At 41.9% G+C, this 20,853-nt stretch overlaps 1 protein-coding gene across 1 annotated transcript in view; it reads left to right on the forward strand.

Moving 5' to 3' along the window:
• The first annotated feature begins 355 nt into the window (after positions 1–355).
• KIF27 (kinesin family member 27) overlaps positions 356–20,853 on the forward strand; it is a 55,326-nt gene continuing 34,828 nt past the window's right edge. Inside the window, 5 exon segments of the mRNA XM_015419273.1 lie at positions 356–653; positions 3,339–3,539; positions 11,901–12,868; positions 15,302–15,445; positions 17,284–17,484. Coding sequence (XP_015274759.1) covers positions 356–653; positions 3,339–3,539; positions 11,901–12,868; positions 15,302–15,445; positions 17,284–17,484 — 1,812 coding nt within the window.

The following is a 20,853-nucleotide window of genomic DNA, read 5'->3' on the forward strand; positions in this document are numbered from 1 at the left end:
AATGAGTAGAAGTGGAGTATGCTGGTAGCTATTTTGTATTAATATAGCAGGACGCCTCTGCATTCAATTTAAACTTCTGTTGATGCTGAGTGATGTCTATGTGGGTTTGGAGGTGGTGTATAAAATGACAATGTGTGGATTTTATGTCAATTTTACACTAACTTTTCAAACAAGTCCTTCCGTCTACAGTGTTCTCTAGTGAAAAGTAGTCCTTAAGATGCTATTCTTTGTTTCCTGCAGAACATGTATTTTTTTAAATAGTGACGATCAAATATTGTGAAGAGAGATACATGAGGAAATCTGACAAAGTGAAATTTTAAGTTCTAAACCAGTATTGTATGTCAGTCAAGCAGCAATGGAGGAGATTCCAGTTAAAGTAGCAGTAAGAATAAGACCTCTGCTTTCTAAGGAAATACTTCACAACCATCAAGTTTGTGTGAGATTAATTCCAGATACTCAGCAGATTATAATTGGAAAGGACCGTGTCTTCACTTTTGATTTTGTTTTCGGCAAACTTTCAACCCAAGAGGAAGTGTATACAACATGCATTAAGCCGCTGGTGGCATCTTTGATAGAAGGATATAATGCTACAGTTTTTGCCTATGGACAAACAGGCTCTGGAAAGACTTACACTATTGGAGGAGGTCATATTGGTATGTTTTAAAAATGCTTATTTTACTGAGGTTTAGGTTGGTGAAATTACATAAAGCAGTACTATGTCTGTTCATTGTTAAGTGGTAAGACATTGATGTTCCTATCTACCTTTCTATCTCTTGCTGCTAGATGAACATGTAGACACCCCCAAGCCAGCTGTAAATTGCCATAATTTGTGTGTATATATATGAAAGGAGTTGGAAAAACTATATATCATGCCAGATGAAATTATTTTAAACTAACCCACAAAAACTCATACTTTCCAACTGCATGTGTGTAGATGGTACAACTTTGATTGTTGTACAACTTCTGTACAACTTTGATTTCTTGGAAGGTTTTACATCATACTTACAAAACTACCACCAAAGCTAAAACTATTTAGAAAATAACTATTTTTTTCTAATCCATGGCTTTGATCCCCTGGAAAACCTCAGCCGATGGAATGGATTTCCATCTCCCAAAGAGGGCTTCCATGGCAGCCCGAAATGCTGCTCCTGGGGGACAGGTGTCTCTAGGAACAGCATGAGGGTGGAGCTGGAGGTCTGGAATGGGAGGGGGAAATTGGCAAAAGTCCCCTACCTTCCTTGAGTGGAAATTTTGTGCTGACTCCAATCCACAGAATTGTCCTTCATGTTTATACTCATGAATTTCTAGCTTTCCTTCAAAATTCAGTCCCTTTCAAAGCCTTATTGTAATGTATTGTTCCAGTGTCAGGGTACTGTATGGCTTTCATTGTAGTTGTAATATACCACTGAGATTAGTCTCTTGTTGTTCAAATATTAATGATGTCAGCAGATGATCCCCCTGTATAGTATAGGGGCTACTTTGTATTTCTGGGGATTGTCGGTTGCAAGCTGTTTATGCTGCCAAGTTTCAGTCATGTTGATGAAGTAATTGAAGACTGAGGGTTTTTTCTTGAATCACGTTGTTGTTGTTGTTGTTCAGTCGCACAGTCGAGTCCGACTTTACATTACATTACACATTAACTTGCTTTAATATTGTTAGTACTGTATTCCATATAGAAAAAAGAACAAATAAGTTCTTAGCAATGCCTTGGCTTACTACATGAACAGAATTATTTGATCCTTTCAATAAATATAAAATTATCTGTAGTATTTGAAGGGGGAACCACCAAGGAAGTTCAGGGTTACTACACAGAGGTAGGCAATGGCAAACCACCTCTGATTGTCTCTTGCCTTGAAGACCCTACAGGGCTGCCATAAGTCGGCTGTGACTTGATGGCACTTTCCTTCACCCCCACCATTTGCAACAGATTAAGATCATGTTTATTTATATTTTCTTCATTGCATTATTTGTATTCTGCCTTTTTCCTAACTGCCCTTTTTACAACTGAAGACTGGCCCAGGGTTGCCAAAAGAATATCGTAGCTATGTGGGTGTCTGAATGCAGCCCCCCACCCCGGCTGTAATTGGACATTCTGCTGACTGCGTTGATGCTTTGTCTTTTTAAACGTGGCTGACTTCATGTGGACTCCCTGCTGTCTAGAAGATTTTAGCATTGTTTGAGATGCAAATAATTTAAATCAGCTTATATGTAACTTCAGCTAAGACAGGGGTTCAATATCATATTTTGTTTCTGAGGGTTTGGATTGCACATCTAGAATGACTTAATTTATCCTAGTGCCTTTGAGTTGCTAATCTATGGGAGAACCTGGTAACATAAACTAGCATTTTGCTGCTGGAATACTGAAAGTAAAGGTCCTAACATTAAATAAAATATCTAGTGTTCTAGGCCTACTGGGATGCTGATTGGCAGTTGTCTTCCACTTATGCATAAGAAAGGGACTGCCAATGGATGTGCACAACCTGCTGCTCATCTGTTAAAGACATTGGTGGATGAAAATGGCAGTATGTGTTTATAAACTGTTCCTAGAAAAGAGACCCTTATTACAAATACGTGTTTGAATACCTAGTCAATATATTGTCTTTCATGTTCCAGTGTTTTCCCAGGTTGCAACCAAATATTGGTATCTTCAGCAGCATGACTGATTTTGTGGGGTAGTGGCAGAACAGAATGACTCAAGTTAATTCAATTCAATTCAATTTATTACAGGTCTTTATGACCGAAGTCTTGACCAAGAGGATACCAAAGGGGGATAAAATAGGTACATAAAATAGACATAAATATGTCAAGGTACATAATAACAGTCACATAAAACCCAGGCTGAGCCCAGAGATTAAAAATTACCTAACTACACTTGGGGCGGAGCCAACTAACTAAAATCATCCGAAGATTAAAAATCGGTGTCGAAGTTTTCAGAAGTGCTGGACTTTTCAATGCTTCTTGAGAGCAGCCACCTTAGCCAAGAACCGCGCCACGTTAGCTGTTATCAGTCCATCGGCATTTGAGTCAGATAACAGTACTGAGAGCACCCAAGGTTGCGCGGGAAGATTCATCTTCGTGAGAATAGGAGAGATATAAAAACAAGCTTGGAAAGGATTTTAGGAAAGAAGGGGGAAACCCAGAAGGTGCACAAAAGTACCATAATGCTGTGGGGAAACATTACCCCACTACCCAGTAGAAATCCTGCTTGGTCAGACAGCCAGTGTGTAAGCAACTTGTGTCTTCAGATTTTTTTCTAGCATTTCAGTATGTATTTGCTTTGCATGTAAGTCTGAAAATACCTTAGCTGCATTCTTAGGTAATTTTTTGATTCATTTTAGTATCTGTTGCAGAGGAAGAGAGAGGTATTATTCCACGTGCAATCCAGGAAATATTTCAGATTATTTCAGAAAACCATAATATTGACTTCACTGTGAAAGTTTCGTATATAGAAGTCTACAAAGAAGAACTCCGAGATCTACTGGAACTGGAGACATCTATGAAAGATATGCACATCAGAGAAGACGAAAAGGGCAATACAGGTAGATAAAGTTAAATTGTGTTGTATTCTTAGCTACATGCCAAAAATAAATTTTGTAAACAAATACATTTTAAGCTTTCTTTTAAGCAATACACAGTGGCTTGTATCCAGCAGCAGTTTTCTGTTATAAGAACACTTTGGCTGCTGGAAAAGAAAGGGGTGATTTCTGTTAATCCCCCCAAATACACGTTGGCCTCATTGTATCCAGTGCTGTTCCTGGAGTTGGCTGAGCCCTAGTTTTTCATGGGATCATATGATAGGCTACAGCTGGAGCAGGAAATGGGAAAGTTCAGTCCTGAAAGCTCCTCTCTGCTTAATGTACCATTGGATATGTGCCAATATTCTTGCTCTGTAAAGCCTACACACTTGTTTAAGTACCCATTATTTTGAAATATTAATATAAAAAACAGTTGTTTTTCGTTAGTGTGAGTGGACTAATGAACTCTAATGAACTCTGATGAATTAACTCTAATGAACATATGTATTATCTTTGCTTAAGTTTCATAATGCTAAATTAAATTCTTAACCTAGTACTGAGAATGATATTGTTCTGGGTTAAACAGACATTTCAGTGAATTTCAAAGTGAGTAGGACAGCAACTTACTATTTTAAATTAACACATAAAGCATGATATTCTAGCTACAATCTGGAAATGTCCAGATTTACGTCGATACCGGGTAAATTGGTGGAAACCATTATTAAGGAAAGAATTAGTAGGCACATAGATGAACAAAACCTATTGAGGCAGACTCAGCACGGTTTCTGTAAGGGAAGATCTTGTCTCACTAACCTGTTAGTGTTCTTTGAGGGGGTGAACAAACATGTGGACAAGGGGGATCCAATAGATATTATTTACCTTGACTTCCAGAAAGCTTTTGATAAAGTTCCTCATCAAAGGCTCCTAAGCAAGCTCAAAAATCATGGGATAAAAGGACAAGTCCTTTTATGGATCAAAAACTGGCTAATTAATAGAAAACAGAGAGTGAGTATAAATGGGCAGTTCTCCCAGTGGAGGGGGGTAAGCAGTGGGGTACCACAGGGATCAGTACTTGGTCCACTGCTTTTTAACTTGTTCATTAATGATTTGGAGATGGGAGTAAGCAGTGAAGTGGCTAAATTTGCGGATGATACAAAGTTGTTCAAGGTGGTGAAAACCAGTGAGGATTGTGAGGCACTCCAAGGGGATCTGTCAAGGATGGGCGAGTGGGCGTCAACATGGCAAATGGGGTTCAATGTGGCCAAGTGCAAGGTGATGCACATTGGAGCCAAAAATCCTAAATATAAATACACATTGATGGGGTCTGAACTGGCAGAGACTGAGCAAGAGAGAGATCTTGGAGTTGTAGTGGATAACTCACTGAAAATGTCGAGACAGTGTGTGACTGCAATAAAGAAGGCCAATGCTATGCTGGGGATTATTAGGAAGGGTATTGAAAACAGATCAGCCAATATAATAATGCCCCTATATAAATCAATGGTGAGACCTCATTTGGAATACTGTGTGCAGTTCTGGGCACCACACCTTAAAAAGGATATTATAGCTTTGGAAAAAGTGCAGAAAAGGGCAACTCGAATGATAAAAGGGTTGGAACACTTTCCCTATGAGGAAAGGTTAAAGCGCTTAGGGCTCTTTAGCTTGGAGAAAAGACGACTGAGGGGTGACATGATCGAGGTTTATAAGATTATGCATGGGAAAGAGCAGGTAGAGAAAGAGGTACTTTTCTCCCTTTCTCACAATACAAGAACCCGTGGGCACTCCATGAAATTGCTGAGCGGTCGGGTTAGAACGGATAAAAGGAAGTACTTCTTCACCCAAAGAGTGATTAACACATGGAATTCACTGCCACAGGAAGTGGTGGGTGCTACAAGCATGGACGGCTTCAAAAGGGAATTAGATAAGCATATGGAGCAGAGGTCCATCAGTGGCTATTAGCCACAAGGTATAGCTAGGGGCTCTGGGGCAAGTGATGCTCTGTCTTCTTGGTGCTTGGGGGGGGGTCAACAGTGGGAGGGCTTCTAATGTCCTGGCCCCACTGCTGGACCTCCTGATGGCACTGGTATTTCTGGCCACTGTGTGACACAGAGTGTTGGACTGGATGGGCCTTTGGCCTGATCCAACATTGGCGTCTCTTATGTTCTTATGACAAGAAAACACAAACCATTAGCAGCTCTTTCCTCTAGGTAGTTGGTGGGTTCATATGTACTTGCTCTCCTACTACAGAGGCCCTTCTTATTGCAAGGAGTTACAAGTTCCCAATAGCTGTGGGTTGGGTCAAGTGGGGTGTCCTGTATCTTGCTCATAATATATTGCCAAGGCAGTTGACAATTTGGATGGTGTAGTATAGTGGTAAAGTGCATGGACTCTAATCTGGGAGAACCGGGGGCAAAACTAAGTCGTCCAGGTCACCCACCAAGGACAACAATTGGGCATCAGAGGCACCAATCCTAGCATTCAAGTCCCCTCCCACGAGTATCATAGCGGCGGGATAAGTCTGCTGAAGCTTCTCAACCGTTCCTTCCAACTCACTCCAGTGCTTTTCAATCTCTTCCTCTAGTAAAAGCGGGGGGATATAATTGTTCACCAGAAGTATGGTATGATCAGAGGAAGTCAATTTCAAAATAATCACCATCCGATAAGGTGAAGACATCAGAAGAGAACACATAGTCAGTGGCAAGTTGTTGGAGATCAAGCACGCCACACCGGCCCTGGGACGTCCAGGGCCGGAACCCTTAATTGCAGAGGAAGAAAAGGCCTGAAAACCAGCCACGTTTAGAGCCCCAGTGGACCAGGTTTCCTGTAACATAACAATGTGGTATTTCAGAAATAACTCAACAATAGAACAATCGTGTCTCTTTGCCTTCCACCCATTCACATTCCAAGAGAGAATCTGAAGCTTCTGAGTACTGAATTGTCAATCTGTCTTAGATTTGGCCCCGGTTCTCTCTACTTGGTCTGATACAGAGGTTGGATTTGAAGGGAGGGTTGTTATCTCCTCCACTCCCGAATCACAGAGAATGCAGCCATTTACAGGGAGCAAAGTCGGATTCTGCAGATGACGGAACCTCCGCTCGGCATCATCTATGAATGCGAGAGACTGCTGCAAGGTAGCTTCTTGTGGAAAGTTTCCACCGGTCGATTGTTCCCTCATATCGGATCCCATTGTCAATGGGGGGCCACCCCAAGAATGGTGAACCATGGCTGTGCACACCGATTGATGGGAAGTCGGGCCTCCAGAGTTAGCCTCAGTGTCGTGCAGGGCCTCACTTGCTCTAGATGGCAGATTTGCAGAGCCGTGCACTTGTGAATGGATATCCTGGTTGCAAACATTAGATCTCTTGTCCAAGACTTGTACTGAGGTCAAGACGTCATGCATATACTTGATATTCTGTAATATCGCCTCTTGCCCCAATGTGGATGGCTTCTCTGCGATCTTGCCATCTTCTACATTCCTGATGTCAAAAAGAGAGCTACCAGCCTTTCCCACTTCCAGAGTCTCCCTCCTGTTCTCCTGAACCGACTCCTTCATCTGAGATTCCACAGACAGGTCTTGAAAGGACCGAACCACCACTTGCCGAAAAACTCTTTGTGATCTTATCCTAAAAGACTTGAGCCGGGCACTGTTACCAAAAAGTAATTGCGGAATAAACTTAGAGGCAAAGGTAAGGGTGACTTTCATATGCTCTTTAGACTGGGAAACCAGCTGTGTATACTCTAAATCGACCTTCTTCAGAGGGATATCTAAAATTTGGCTTAGAAAACGTTCAGCCGAACGCTTAGATCTCCAGTTCATAAGCTGTCCCCTCCAAGGATGAATAATAAGTGTGACTTGATGTTGTTGAAGGATAGTAGAGAAATTGCAGTCGGACTTCCTAGTAAAGGGCTCCTCTGCACTCAGACCCTGTGCAGGATTTCTTCCTAATCTTTCACGACTGAAGTTAGTTGTATCATGGCCAGCAAATTTAATCTGCTCCCCTAGTTCTGCAATCTTAGACTCCATTCCTCTAACAAGAGAGATCAAAAACTGCAGCGTCTCGCCCACCAGTAAGCATTGCTTAGCAAAAAGGGCACCACCCACCCTTCCACTATCACCCATAAAATCAACCCCAAAGAGTAGTGACGGTTCCGTTTGAGTTGACCTGTCTACTCCTAGACAAGGACACTGGGTAGAGACAAAAGGAGGATCTAACGAGTCATTCACTGCCTGCGGGAAGCCCCTTATCCCAGGGGAGGAAGAGTCAGCCTGGTTGTTAGTATCCTGAGCCAATATCTTATCATAATGTGTGGCAATAAGCCACCTGTCCAAAGATTCTGTCCATTTAATTGCATATTTCTTTTTATGAGGTGGGGAGACCTCTGGGACCCCCACAATCCTAGACCTTTTCCCCATACTAGAAACCTTGGCAAAACTACTACAAAAATACTGGAAGAGTACAACTAAACCATGAGTAGTATAATGTTTCTTTTCGCAATTTGGCCAAACGATCCAGCTGGTGCTGCTAATTAGGCATGGTAAGTAGAGGCAGAAAACGCTGACACACCCAGAGGCAGAAGATACCGTCCTTCCGTTTCAAACTTCCCAGCAAGCAAACAGCGGCAGCAAAAAGTCCTCTTTCCTTCAGCAGTAGATAATGAAATAACCTTACCAAGACTTGCAGCTAAAAGTTTCCGTCTGTCCGTGATAAGGGTAATCTGCTACAACTGCAGACTGCAGGCTGCTTAACAAGCTTGAATCCTTCCTTGCTCACTCCCACCTTAACTCCAAGGCTAAACAGCAATTTCCAGCCTCACAAAATTCTTGCAAGTTCAATCAAGGTTCGGGAAAGAGGTGGGAAACAAAAAGCAGTTCTCTTGTTGAGCCAAATAATGAGGAAATAGAACCAAAAGAAGAAACTTGCCAGGAGCAGAAAAACACACGTCCGAGCTAGCTGATCGCGGAGAGAATTCACACCGACTCAAGTTAATTATGGGCATTTCTACATAGCAGTGCTGTCCTGTTCTTTCCCCATTGGTGCTGTAGCTGCTAATTCAGGGGCAGCAGAACTTTCTCATGTCAGGTTTTCCTGCATTTTCTCTGTCCCAGTCCACGGTAGCCATTTCCCCCTCCGCTTGCAATCAGGAAGCTATTTTTGTTTTTGTTTTGTTTTTTAAATATGTAATTGATATGTCAGTTTTCCATTATTATATTGACATATCCATTACCATTAAAAAAAGAGAAGCCCCTGGTGGTGTGGGGGAGTGACTGCCCAAGGGACTGAGGCAGGGAAAATGATGCCACTGAGGGCAGGATCAGGAAGATCTGGACTTTCCCTTCCACAATGAGTGCCACGTCACCCCAGTTTTGCTGTGATCTTTCCCAAAACTTTGCTGCAAAACAAGCTTGGAAAGGATTTTAGGAAAGAAGGGGGAAACCCAGAAGGTGCACAAAAGTACCATAATGCTGTGGGAAACATTACCCCACTACCCAGTAGAAATCCTGCTTGGTCAGACAGCCAGTGTGTAAGCAACTTGTGTCTTCAGATTTTTTCTAGCATTTCAGTATGTATTTGCTTTGCATGTAAGTCTGAAAATACCTTAGCTGCATTCTTAGGTAATTTTTTGATTCATTTTAGTATCTGTTGCAGAGGAAGAGAGAGGTATTATTCCACGTGCAATCCAGGAAATATTTCAGATTATTTCAGAAAACCATAATATTGACTTCACTGTGAAAGTTTCGTATATAGAAGTCTACAAAGAAGAACTCCGAGATCTACTGGAACTGGAGACATCTATGAAAGATATGCACATCAGAGAAGACGAAAAGGGCAATACAGGTAGATAAAGTTAAATTGTGTTGTATTCTTAGCTACATGCCAAAAATAAATTTTGTAAACAAATACATTTTAAGCTTTCTTTTAAGCAATACACAGTGGCTTGTATCCAGCAGCAGTTTTCTGTTATAAGAACACTTTGGCTGCTGGAAAAGAAAGGGGTGATTTCTGTTAATCCCCCCAAATACACGTTGGCCTCATTGTATCCAGTGCTGTTCCTGGAGTTGGCTGAGCCCTAGTTTTTCATGGGATCATATGATAGGCTACAGCTGGAGCAGGAAATGGGAAAGTTCAGTCCTGAAAGCTCCTCTCTGCTTAATGTACCATTGGATATGTGCCAATATTCTTGCTCTGTAAAGCCTACACACTTGTTTAAGTACCCATTATTTTGAAATATTAATATAAAAAACAGTTGTTTTTCGTTAGTATGAGTGGACTAATGAACTCTGATGAATTAACTCTAATGAACATATGTATTATCTTTGCTTAAGTTTCATAATGCTAAATTAAATTCTTAACCTAGTACTGAGAATGATATTGTTCTGGGTTAAACAGACATTTCAGTGAATTTCAAAGTGAGTAGGACAGCAACTTACTATTTTAAATTAACACATAAAGCATGATATTCTAGCTACAATCTGGAAATGTCCAGATTTACGTCGATACCGGGTAAATTGGTGGAAACCATTATTAAGGAAAGAATTAGTAGGCACATAGATGAACAAAACCTATTGAGGCAGACTCAGCACGGTTTCTGTAAGGGAAGATCTTGTCTCACTAACCTGTTAGTGTTCTTTGAGGGGGTGAACAAACATGTGGACAAGGGGGATCCAATAGATATTATTTACCTTGACTTCCAGAAAGCTTTTGATAAAGTTCCTCATCAAAGGCTCCTAAGTAAGCTCAAAAATCATGGGATAGAAGGACAAGTCCTTTTATGGATCAAAAACAGAGAGTGAGTGTAGGTGGGCAATTTTCTCAGTGGAGGGTGGTAAGCAGTGGGGTACCGCAGGGATCAGTACTTGGTCCACTGCTTTTTAACTTGTTCATTAATGATTTGGAGATGGGAGTAAGCAGTGAAGTGGCTAAATTTGCGGATGATACAAAGTTGTTCAGGGTGGTGAAAACCAGTGAGGATTGTGAGGCACTCCAAGGGGATCTGTCAAGGATGGGCGAGTGGGCGTCAACATGGCAAATGGGGTTCAATGTGACCAAGTGCAAGGTGATGCACATTGGAGCCAAAAATCCTAAATATAAATACACATTGATGGGGTCTGAACTGGCAGAGACTGAGCAAGAGAGAGATCTTGGAGTTGTAGTGGATAACTCACTGAAAATGTCGAGACAGTGTGTGACTGCAATAAAGAAGGCCAATGCTATGCTGGGGATTATTAGGAAGGGTATTGAAAACAGATCAGCCAATATAATAATGCCCCTATATAAATCAATGGTGAGACCTCATTTGGAATACTGTGTGCAGTTCTGGGCACCACACCTTAAAAAGGATATTATAGCTTTGGAAAAAGTGCAGAAAAGGGCAACTCGAATGATAAAAGGGTTGGAACACTTTCCCTATGAGGAAAGGTTAAAGCGCTTAGGGCTCTTTAGCTTGGAGAAAAGACGACTGAGGGGTGACATGATCGAGGTTTATAAGATTATGCATGGGAAAGAGCAGGTAAAGAAAGAGGTACTTTTCTCCCTTTCTCACAATACAAGAACTCGTGGGCACTCCATGAAACTGCAGAGCGGTCGGGTTAGAACGGATAAAAGGAAGTACTTCTTCACCCAAAGAGTGATTAACACATGGAATTCACTGCCACAGGAAGTGGTGGGTGCTACAAGCATGGACGGCTTCAAAAGGGAATTAGATAAGCATATGGAGCAGAGGTCCATCAGTGGCTATTAGCCACAAGGTATAGCTAGGGGCTCTGGGGCAAGTGATGCTCTGTCTTCTTGGTGCTTGGGGGGGGGGTCAACAGTGGGAGGGCTTCTAATGTCCTGGCCCCACTGCTGGACCTCCTGATGGCACTGGTATTTCTGGCCACTGTGTGACACAGAGTGTTGGACTGGATGGGCCTTTGGCCTGATCCAACATTAGCGTCTCTTATGTTCCTTATGTTCTTATGTCCATAACAATCCTTTCTTTTGCGTTGTGATTATTTATCTCCATTTAAAATTCCAGTCGTTGGTTTTCATATTTCTTTTTGGAAGAGTGAAAGATTGTAAATTGTATGAATTGTCATAGGTCTATTTCAGTATATATTTTGTCGTTGTTATTGAATCCAGTATAACTTTTTAAGTATGCTCAAAGTTTTGCAGTATATATCATGCAGTTTGTGTACATTTATATAGCACATGCAAATACTGCCTTTTCAGGCATTTGCAGTGTTATACTTGCAGTTTATACTTAAATAACAGCTGCATTCATTCTAATGTTTTGTTTTCAATATTTTCTTGATAGAGGAATCACACACACATATATACATGTATATAAAATAGTCTGCTAAGTTTTGTTAATAACTTGATTGTTTACCATTCTTTTTGATGTTTGAAGTACTTGTTGGTGCCAAAGACTGCCAAGTTGAAAATGTGGCTGAAGTGATGAGCCTGTTGGAAACTGGGAATGCCGCCCGTCATACAGGCACAACACATATGAATGAACACTCCAGCCGATCTCATGCTGTTTTTACAATCAGCATTAGTCAACAACAACAACTTGTGTCGAACCAAAAGGATGTAGATTCTGCACCATACTCAGGCCAGCTTATTGCTTCCAAATTTCACTTTGTGGACCTTGCAGGATCAGAAAGAGTGACAAAAACTGGGAACACTGGTGAAAGATTCAAAGAATCAATTCAGATCAACAGTGGTCTATTGGCTCTGGGAAATGTGATAAGCGCTCTTGGAGACCCAAAGAGAAAAAGTGCACATATTCCATACAGGGATGCTAAAATCACACGTATTCTTAAGGATTCCTTGGGAGGCAATGCCAAGACTGTCATGATAACTTGTATTAACCCATCATCTTCTGATTTTGATGAATCATTAAACTCCATCAAATATGCCAACAGAGCCAAGAATATTAGAAATAAACCTGTTGTCAACTACAACCCAGACCTGGACCGTATTGATGAAATGGAGCTTGAAATCAAGTTGCTCCGGGAAGCTTTGCAAAACCAGCAAGTCAGTGGACAAACCCCTGTCAGTCAAGGGTCACAGGATTTGTTACAGGATAGAAACAAAATCCGTTCCCTTGAAGAACAGCTTGCCCAGCTTCAGGTAGAAAGTTTTAGCTACCGAAATTGCATAGAGGAAGCTTATGCATTCCTTGTTGACTTAAAAAATATTGCTAGCTTAACAAATAGTCAACAGGAGAGATTGCAGGATTGGTTCTGCATGGCTCAGGAACTAAAGCGAGAGGCTTCAGCTATTCCCAAAGTAAACAGTGGAAGTGAAGGTGATCAAGAAGGGCTGTGTCATATCACCATTCTTCAGCTGAAAAGGGAGCTGAAGAAATACCAGGTATTATATTGTCGCTTTAATTAAAGTGATAAAGAATATTAAAAGGAAACCCACATACTGAAGTATTACCAAACGTTTGGTTCTCCTGTCAGGGATTCTCCATACATTTCATTAATATTATTTACTCATTTGAGTTCGAAATCAAATTTTCTAGATGCCTATAGAAATTATTCATTATGATTGTGTGCTTGGTTATGTGAAAATCTACAATAACATTGTCACAGCTCAGGTGGGGTGTCACCTGACGCTGCCACCACTCTGGTTCCAGGCTCCCTTGAGAAGGCCCAGAGCACCCTTCCAAGACCTTTAGACCTCCCTTTTGGCCGAATAATAGGCGTGAGGACCAGACAGAGTGAACAATGAAAATAGTTTATTTTATAGGAGGTCAAACAAATAAGGTGCAGGAATAGTAACAGTAAGTGGGTGAAAAGAAAAGAAATCAAATGCCCTAACATGTCTAAATATATACTGTCCCTAGTTCACTATCAAGTGGCCTTAGACTACTCACCCTCCCCTCAGGATGAGGGTTTCTTCCCACAGCAGCCTTCCTTCTGGCTCTGCCCTCTGGGAAGAAGAACAGCTTTCCCTCTTGTACCAGTTCCTATATTCCCCAGCCCTATTGGACAAAATCGGCGCCAAAACTTCCCAAAGTCTTCTGGGGTTTGTAGGCCCAGCCTCCCTTACTGCTAGCCAGGCTCCCTGGGCCTAGTAGGCCTCTGGTAGCACAGCCCAGATAATATCCACATTTTGCTGATCAATGATAGTTGTAACAGTTAACATTTTATAGCAATAATTAAATTATTGAGAATCTGAAATTATATCTTGTGTCAACAATACCCATGTTTATATTTGTATTCAATTGCTTCAAAACATTAAAAAGTGCTAAAACCCTTTTATGGGTTTTCTTAATAGTACAGATTTAATTCATTTTATGAAAGGAAAAAACCCCTAGATTTAGCTGAATGAACAGTAATATTCACTAATTAATGAAATCATAGAACAAAGTTTGAGTCCAGTGGCACCTTTAAGACCAACAAAGTTTAATTCTGGGTATTCTGGGTGCATGTACATTTAACTCAAACTTACTTCCCACATCTTATTATCTGTATGCTAATTTACTGCTCTTCACAGACCTTACCAACTGTATTATTACACTCTCAGCTGTACTTATGCATCTTGACTCTAATTAGCCCTTCCTGACAACTAATCCCCCCCAATTGTAACATTTGATACATTTCAGTGTATCTGAAGAAGTGTACATCTACATATGCTAAGTCTCTCAGTTCTTGCTTATACCCAAAATTCAACTTTGTTGGTCTTGGAGGTGTCACTGGACCCAAACTTAGTTCTCACATCTGTTTGTTAGCTCTGTGTGCTAATTTGCTGCCATTCACAGGTCTTACCAATTGCTTTAATCTAATCTCAGCTATACTTATCACCCAGCTCCTTATGTATCTTGACTAACTAGCCCTTCCTGGCAGCTAACCTCCCCATCCCACCCTCTCTCTACCTATATCTAAGGCTTGAGGAAAACTGTTTCAATGTATCTGAAGAAATGTACACGCACACAAAAGGTTATACTCAGAATTAAACTTTGTTGGTCTTAAAGGTTCCATTAGACTCAAACTTTGTTCTGTTGCTTTAGACCAACATGGCTTTGCAACTTTGCCTTTTATTGAAGATCCCAAGTGTATGACTTCATAATACATACAGCAAAAGAAAGCACAAGTATATTTCTTCTCAGTCATGCTTCTGAGTGAGAAATGAAAAATGTTCAGAAGGAGTGTTACACAAGAAACAGTGAAAGAGAAACATGCTGGCAGCTTGAAACAACTGTTTCTGCTAGGTCACACCGTAGCTTGCCAGTCTTCACCTCTTAATAGTGCTAGACACATACACACAGTCAATAAATCGAAACTCATTTTCCCGTTTCAGTCATGGCTTCTTATTCCCATTTCCTGCCCCTCCAGATAGAAACATCATATACTAAATGCACAGAACTTTTGGATGGCAATTTTGGTTGCTTTGTTGAAACTGTGGGTGGTTTTTTTTTTAAGGAACAATTTGCTGTGATATACAACATAATGCTTTCTGGATTATCAAAGACTAATCAGTAACAAATACCTAAACATTTACCCCTTTTAACTAGTTGCTCTCCTATATTTTAGCTGAATAAACGTAACAGTTTCATCGTTCTTCTGTTGTTTTCATATTCACTGTCTTTATGTACTGGTACTCTTCATATACGGCAGCTCTGATTTCCAGAATTTTCTGTTGGGATGTAGAATATTGTTATGTGGAGACATTATAAAATCATATCTACTTCATGAGATAGTTAATGCAAATTCTATCAGGTACTGGTACGATTAGTATGTAACTTGTGAAGATCGCACTGTTTCATATGATTATACTTACTTCCACTTTATCACTTAGCAAGCACTGGCTACAGATGCAGATGTGTTCAGTGAGAAAGAACTTGAACTAAAGGAACTACAAGATCAAATACAAAAACTGATTAAGGAGAATCAAGAATATCTGGTAGCATTCAAGGAGGCACAGGAAACAAACAGGCTACAGGTAACTTCCCCTGTCTGTGGCTTACTTGGTAAGTTTTATTCTGGATATAAGCTTTCATGTGCATGCACACTTCTTTATATATATTGAAATAGAAGTCATCAACCATTACATATAGGAAGAGGGTGTTGCCAGGAAGGGCTAATTAAAGTCCAGATGCATAAGTGAACAGATCAAACTCTATACCAAAGGATAAATGGACAGAAAACTGACATCAGGAATCACAAAGCTGAGAAACCTGTAGGAGAATACTTCAAACCTTCTAGGACATTCAATGGGAGACTTCAGTGTAGCTGTTTTATTACAAAGCAATTTCAGAAACAGGCTAGAACGGGAGATTGCTGAGTTACAAGTTATTACAACCCTTAGGATAGTGGAACCCCCAGGGCTTAACAGAGATATCACTTACCTCACTACACATGTTAGTGGCACCTTTAAGACCAACAAAGTTTTAGTCTAAGTATAAGCTTTTGTGTGATGCACGCTTCTATTCTGTTATTATAATCTATTATAATGAGGAATCTAAAATGAAACTTTGTTGGTCTTAAAGATGCCACTGGACTCAACCTTTGTTCTGCTGCTTCAGACCAACATGGCTACCCATCTGAATCTATACACTTGCTGATGTAATTCAGTTTGTGCGTCTGTATGTAAACTCTTTTTTATGCTGTGTGCTAATTTGCTGCTATTCACAGGTTTTACCAATTATCTTAATCCAATTTTGGCTATATTTGTTGCTCAGTTACTTATGCATCTGGACTCTAATTAGCCCTTCCTGGCAACACCCTCTACCTATATGTAATGGTTGGTGACTTTTCTTTCAAACTATATGAAGAAGTGTGCATGCACACAAAAGCCTATACCCAGAATAAAACTTTGTTGGTTTTAAAGGTGCCTCTACTCAAACTTTATTCTGCTGCTTCAGACCAATATGGCTACCCACCTGAATCTATTGTTAAATCTACATAAAATAAGAATCACAATTCTTCTCTAAACGCAGCTAAAACACAGAAAATAATATGGAAACATAAATTTCAGTTAAGCTGTGTGGGAATTTAATGGAGTTGGATCCAGGGTGTCCATGCACAAGTGCAAGGCACTTCTCTCATGCAAGGTGAGGGATCTGTGTTTTCCCACAGATTTCCCACTTGAGCCACAGCCTTCTCTTCTTTGCTTGCTGGAGCCCCAATCCTAAGGAATAGCTTTTCTGGCAGCGTTGGGGAGTGTGTGAAGAAGTCAGGGAGAGATATGAAAAATCCATTATGTGAAAAAAGCTATACTTCTTTAGATGCAACATGTGTGTTCGGTGATCTGTTTCATTTTTGGGGGGTAGTTATATATTGGCAAAAATTTGCTTTGATTGACTTTATAAATCCAAATGTATGAATATAAATATTAATTTCTGAGCCATTTATCATTCACTTAATTATACCTCTTGACTTAATTTTAGCTTCAGAGTATCATAACTCTACTGATGTCTTAGCATAAGTTAATTCAGTGTTTATTTGTTAAAGCAATGTAGACAATCCCACAGAGTGCTGCTTACTAACAGGCAAAAATATTTAATACGTAACAGATGTGGCATAGTTTGCTGCAAGTTCCATAGATTGTAATTCTAAAGGCGTTCCATAGATTGAAATTTTAAATTCTGAATATGTATTCCATTCATCATTTTGCTAGAATGGAAGTTGAGTTATGTCAGACGCTACTAGTATTTCTAAAGTACAGAGAAATTCAGTAGCAAAATGTGTGGAGTTAAGACTACTGTGTTAGCCATTAAAGGTTGAAGTTGCTCAGTTTTGCAAAATGTTTGCTAAATATCATTTTTCTTCTATTTCAAGAGAGAGAAGATGGTGGAACAACAGCTTATAATTGACCAGCTGAATGACAAATTAGAGAAAATGGCTAATAGTTCTGCCTCCAGGAGTGATTGTGAAGATGGTCCAGCTGCTCTAATACCTGCTAAAAGGCCTTATAGTGTCCCACTAACTAAAAGGCTTGTACAGTCCATTAATACGCCAGTGGGGTTGGATTCTCGAAAAGTAAATATGAAATTTGGCATTTTCCTAATTACTGTAGTTGATGTACAAAAGAAACAATTCTTCTCTGTGGTAATCTACCATATCTTTTTGCATGCCACTGCTTCAGGTATATTGAGAAGGCTAGTGATCACATAGGAATTTGCAGCTTCTCCTTCAGTACAGAAGAGTTTCATGGAAAGGGTAATTCCTCCCATCAGATTTGGGAATCAGGATTTTCTACAGATTTCGAAACCATTGAACATATGATTATGAAGTGCCCTGTATTCAACAAATGGAGGGCTAATTGAGTTACCCCTTTACTTAAAGATATGGAATTGCTAAATGTGCGAGCCCAGGTGTCATGGCTACTATCAGATACAAATGATTGTGTCACCCTCTCATTGGAAAAATTCATAGGCGCAATAATCTAATATGAAAGAAATAAAACCTTGTTTGAGTGGCGAGCTGATTTGGGCTTGCCCGCAGACCCAAATGGATCCAGTGCGGCTTCAGGCGGCTCTGTGAGATCCTAAGCCCTCTGGCACCTCATTAGATGAGCTTGTAGAGGACTGGCATGGCCAACTCTCGACAGCCATCGACGAGATTGCTCCCTGGCGCCCTCTGCACCCCCGTGCTGGGCCTGCTCCATGGTTTACCCAGGAGCTGCGGGTGATGAAACGGGGGCTGAGATGGCTAGAGAGGCAGTGGTGGTGGGTTTGCAACGAAGCCACACAAGCATCCTATAGGACGCTTATGAGATCCTATGAGATGGCAGTCAAGGCCGCAAAAAGACAGTACTATGCAGCCACGATTGCGTCTGCAAGTTCACGCCCAGCACAACAGTTTAGAACAATTCGATCTATCACGGCTCTGCGACAAGGCAGACTAAACTATAGAGAATTGGATATTGGCTGTGAGGCTTTTACGAGCTATTTTGCGGATAAAGTCTTGTTGCTCTGTCGTGACCTCCCAGCCACAGTTGATACAGTGAATGAACTCAAGGCTCCTAGCATGTCTTCTGGTCACATTTTGGATTATTTCAACCTGCTCAGTCTAGAAGAAGTTGACAGATTGCTCTTAACTGTACGCCCTAGTACGTGCTGCCTGGATCCGTGCCCATCATGGCTAGGCAAAGCGGCCCGAGAGGGGCTGCGGAATGCCATGTGGGAGATTATCAACAAGTCCCTCTTAGAGGGACAGTTCCTGGAGGCACTTAAGGAGGCAGTGGTGTGCCCCCTCCTGAAAAAACCATCTTTGGACCCGGCCGAATTGGCCATCTATTGGCTGGTTTCCAACCTGCCCTACTTGGGCAAGATAATAGCGAGGGCAGTAGCACTTCAGCTACAGAGCTTCCTGGATGACGCTTCTATCCTAGATCCCTTCCAGCCCAGCTTTCGCCCTGGTCACTGGACGGAGACGGCATTGGTCACCTTCACAGATGACCTCCAAAGGCATCTGGATCGGGGCAGATCAGCAGTGCTGTTGCTGTTAGACCTGTTGGCCGCTTTTGACATGGTCGACCATCAGCTACTGACCCACCGCCTTGCCGACGCTGGAATCCAGGGGGTAGCCTTATAGTCGCTTGTTTCCTTTCTCCAGGATCGGGGACAAAGTGTGGTGCTGGGGAATCAAAGGCACCCACAGGAATCGGGGCGGTGCTGTCCCTGATGCTTTTTAACATCTATATGCGCCCTCTTGCCAGATTGTCCAGAGGTATGGACTGGGTTGTCATCAGTATGTGGATGACACCCAGCTTTTTCTATTGTTGGGCGGCCGATCCGACTCCAAACTGGAAGTTCTAGACCGGGTGTTACAAGCCGTGGCTGGTTGGCTTAAGCTGAGCCGGATGAAATTGAATCCAGTGATTCCTGTGCCTGAGCCGCAGCAGTCTGGGTGTAGGGATCCCACTTCTGACCTTTGTTGGGGCGCCATTGGTGCCAGTGCCGAAGGTTAGGAGCCTGGGGGTGCTCCTGGATGCCTCCTTAACAGTGGAGGCCCAGGTAGCAGCCACTGCTAAGCTGGCTTTTTACCATCTCCGGCTGATTAGGCAGTTGGCTCCCTTCTCCCTCTGAGCAGAGGACATCTTGTTGGGAGGCAGGAACCAAAACATCACTTCCTGTCCTCTAGTTGGGACACGCCCCTCAACTCAGATTCGTTCCTGCCTCAGTAGGGAGAGCAGCACTCTGTTGGCACTCGTGCCTTTTTTCCAACTATTTTTCCAACTGTTTTTTCTTCAAATTGTATCCTATTCTCTACTAAATTGATTCCTAAACTGTTATTCTCTTCTCCTCTACAACTTTAATCCCACCACCTCCTCAACCTTCCACCTCTCTCTTTTCCTGCCCGACGCTCCGACTGGGGCATGTCGGAACGGGACGATTCGGACAACTTCTCAGACTCTGAGAGGGGAGAAGACTTAACACCGGCGCAAGGAGAACCAAAGAGGGGGAAAGACATGTCTTCCACCCCCACTACTGCAGCTAGTGTGTCGGCGCCAAAAGACAAATGCGCCAAAAAGTGGTCCTGCTCTCCGACTCCAGAGCACGCCACAGGCACCATTTTGAAATAGCCGGCTAAGCGACGAACCCCTGAGGAAGTAGGGGAGGGCTGCGGGCGGCTGTCGCTGCTACCATAAGCCATAACATTGACTCGGACAACATCACAGACCTTCCTAATGCCCAAGGAGAGGGAGAGCAGCTTGTACCCCACACACCAAGGATTCTTCCGGTCTACTCGTGAGTAGCCCCAACAGGGGCGCCAACGTGTTATTGACTCCTGAGGAAATGCAATTTTTCAGACAGGCTGTGAGAGAGGAGGTTGCTAATCTTCACAGCAATCCACACTCTGGGGATTTATGCCATGATTATACACATGCCCATTTCAGCCACTGCCCCCAGGGTGTCTTGAATAGAACCTTCCCTCAGGAGGAAAGACCCCGCTAGCCAACAGAGGCGGCCAGGAAAGACCACTATTGCACTATGAGAGAAGACCCTCAACGAGATCTTTCTCAGCTCGGAGAAAGTGAGATTGGTGACAGGGAGGAAGGAGAATTCTTTGATGAGGAGGAAGAAGACGAGATGGAAGTTCCTGAACCTTCCACGACATTCTTTAAACCTGAGGATTATCAATATTTACTTTAAAAGACTATGTCTACCTTAGATCTTATTCCCAAACCTAAGGCAGAAGACTCCAACAGCTCCGAACCCACTGATGGGTCTAGACCCAGAAAGAGCAAAGACTATTTTCCCAGAGCCCCCAGGTTTGAGAAAGTTTTTCCCTTCCCTGAATTTTTAGAGAAGCAATTAGTTAAAGAGTGGACCAAGCCTATGGCGAATAAGCATTGCCCTCCTAATGTTAAGAAATTGTATGCTCTGCCTAATTTTACCGATA

The sequence above is a fragment of the Gekko japonicus genome, unplaced genomic scaffold, assembly GCF_001447785.1.
Source record: "Gekko japonicus isolate JY-2015 unplaced genomic scaffold, Gekko_japonicus_V1.1 scaffold133, whole genome shotgun sequence".
Lineage (NCBI taxonomy): Eukaryota > Metazoa > Chordata > Lepidosauria > Squamata > Gekkonidae > Gekko > Gekko japonicus.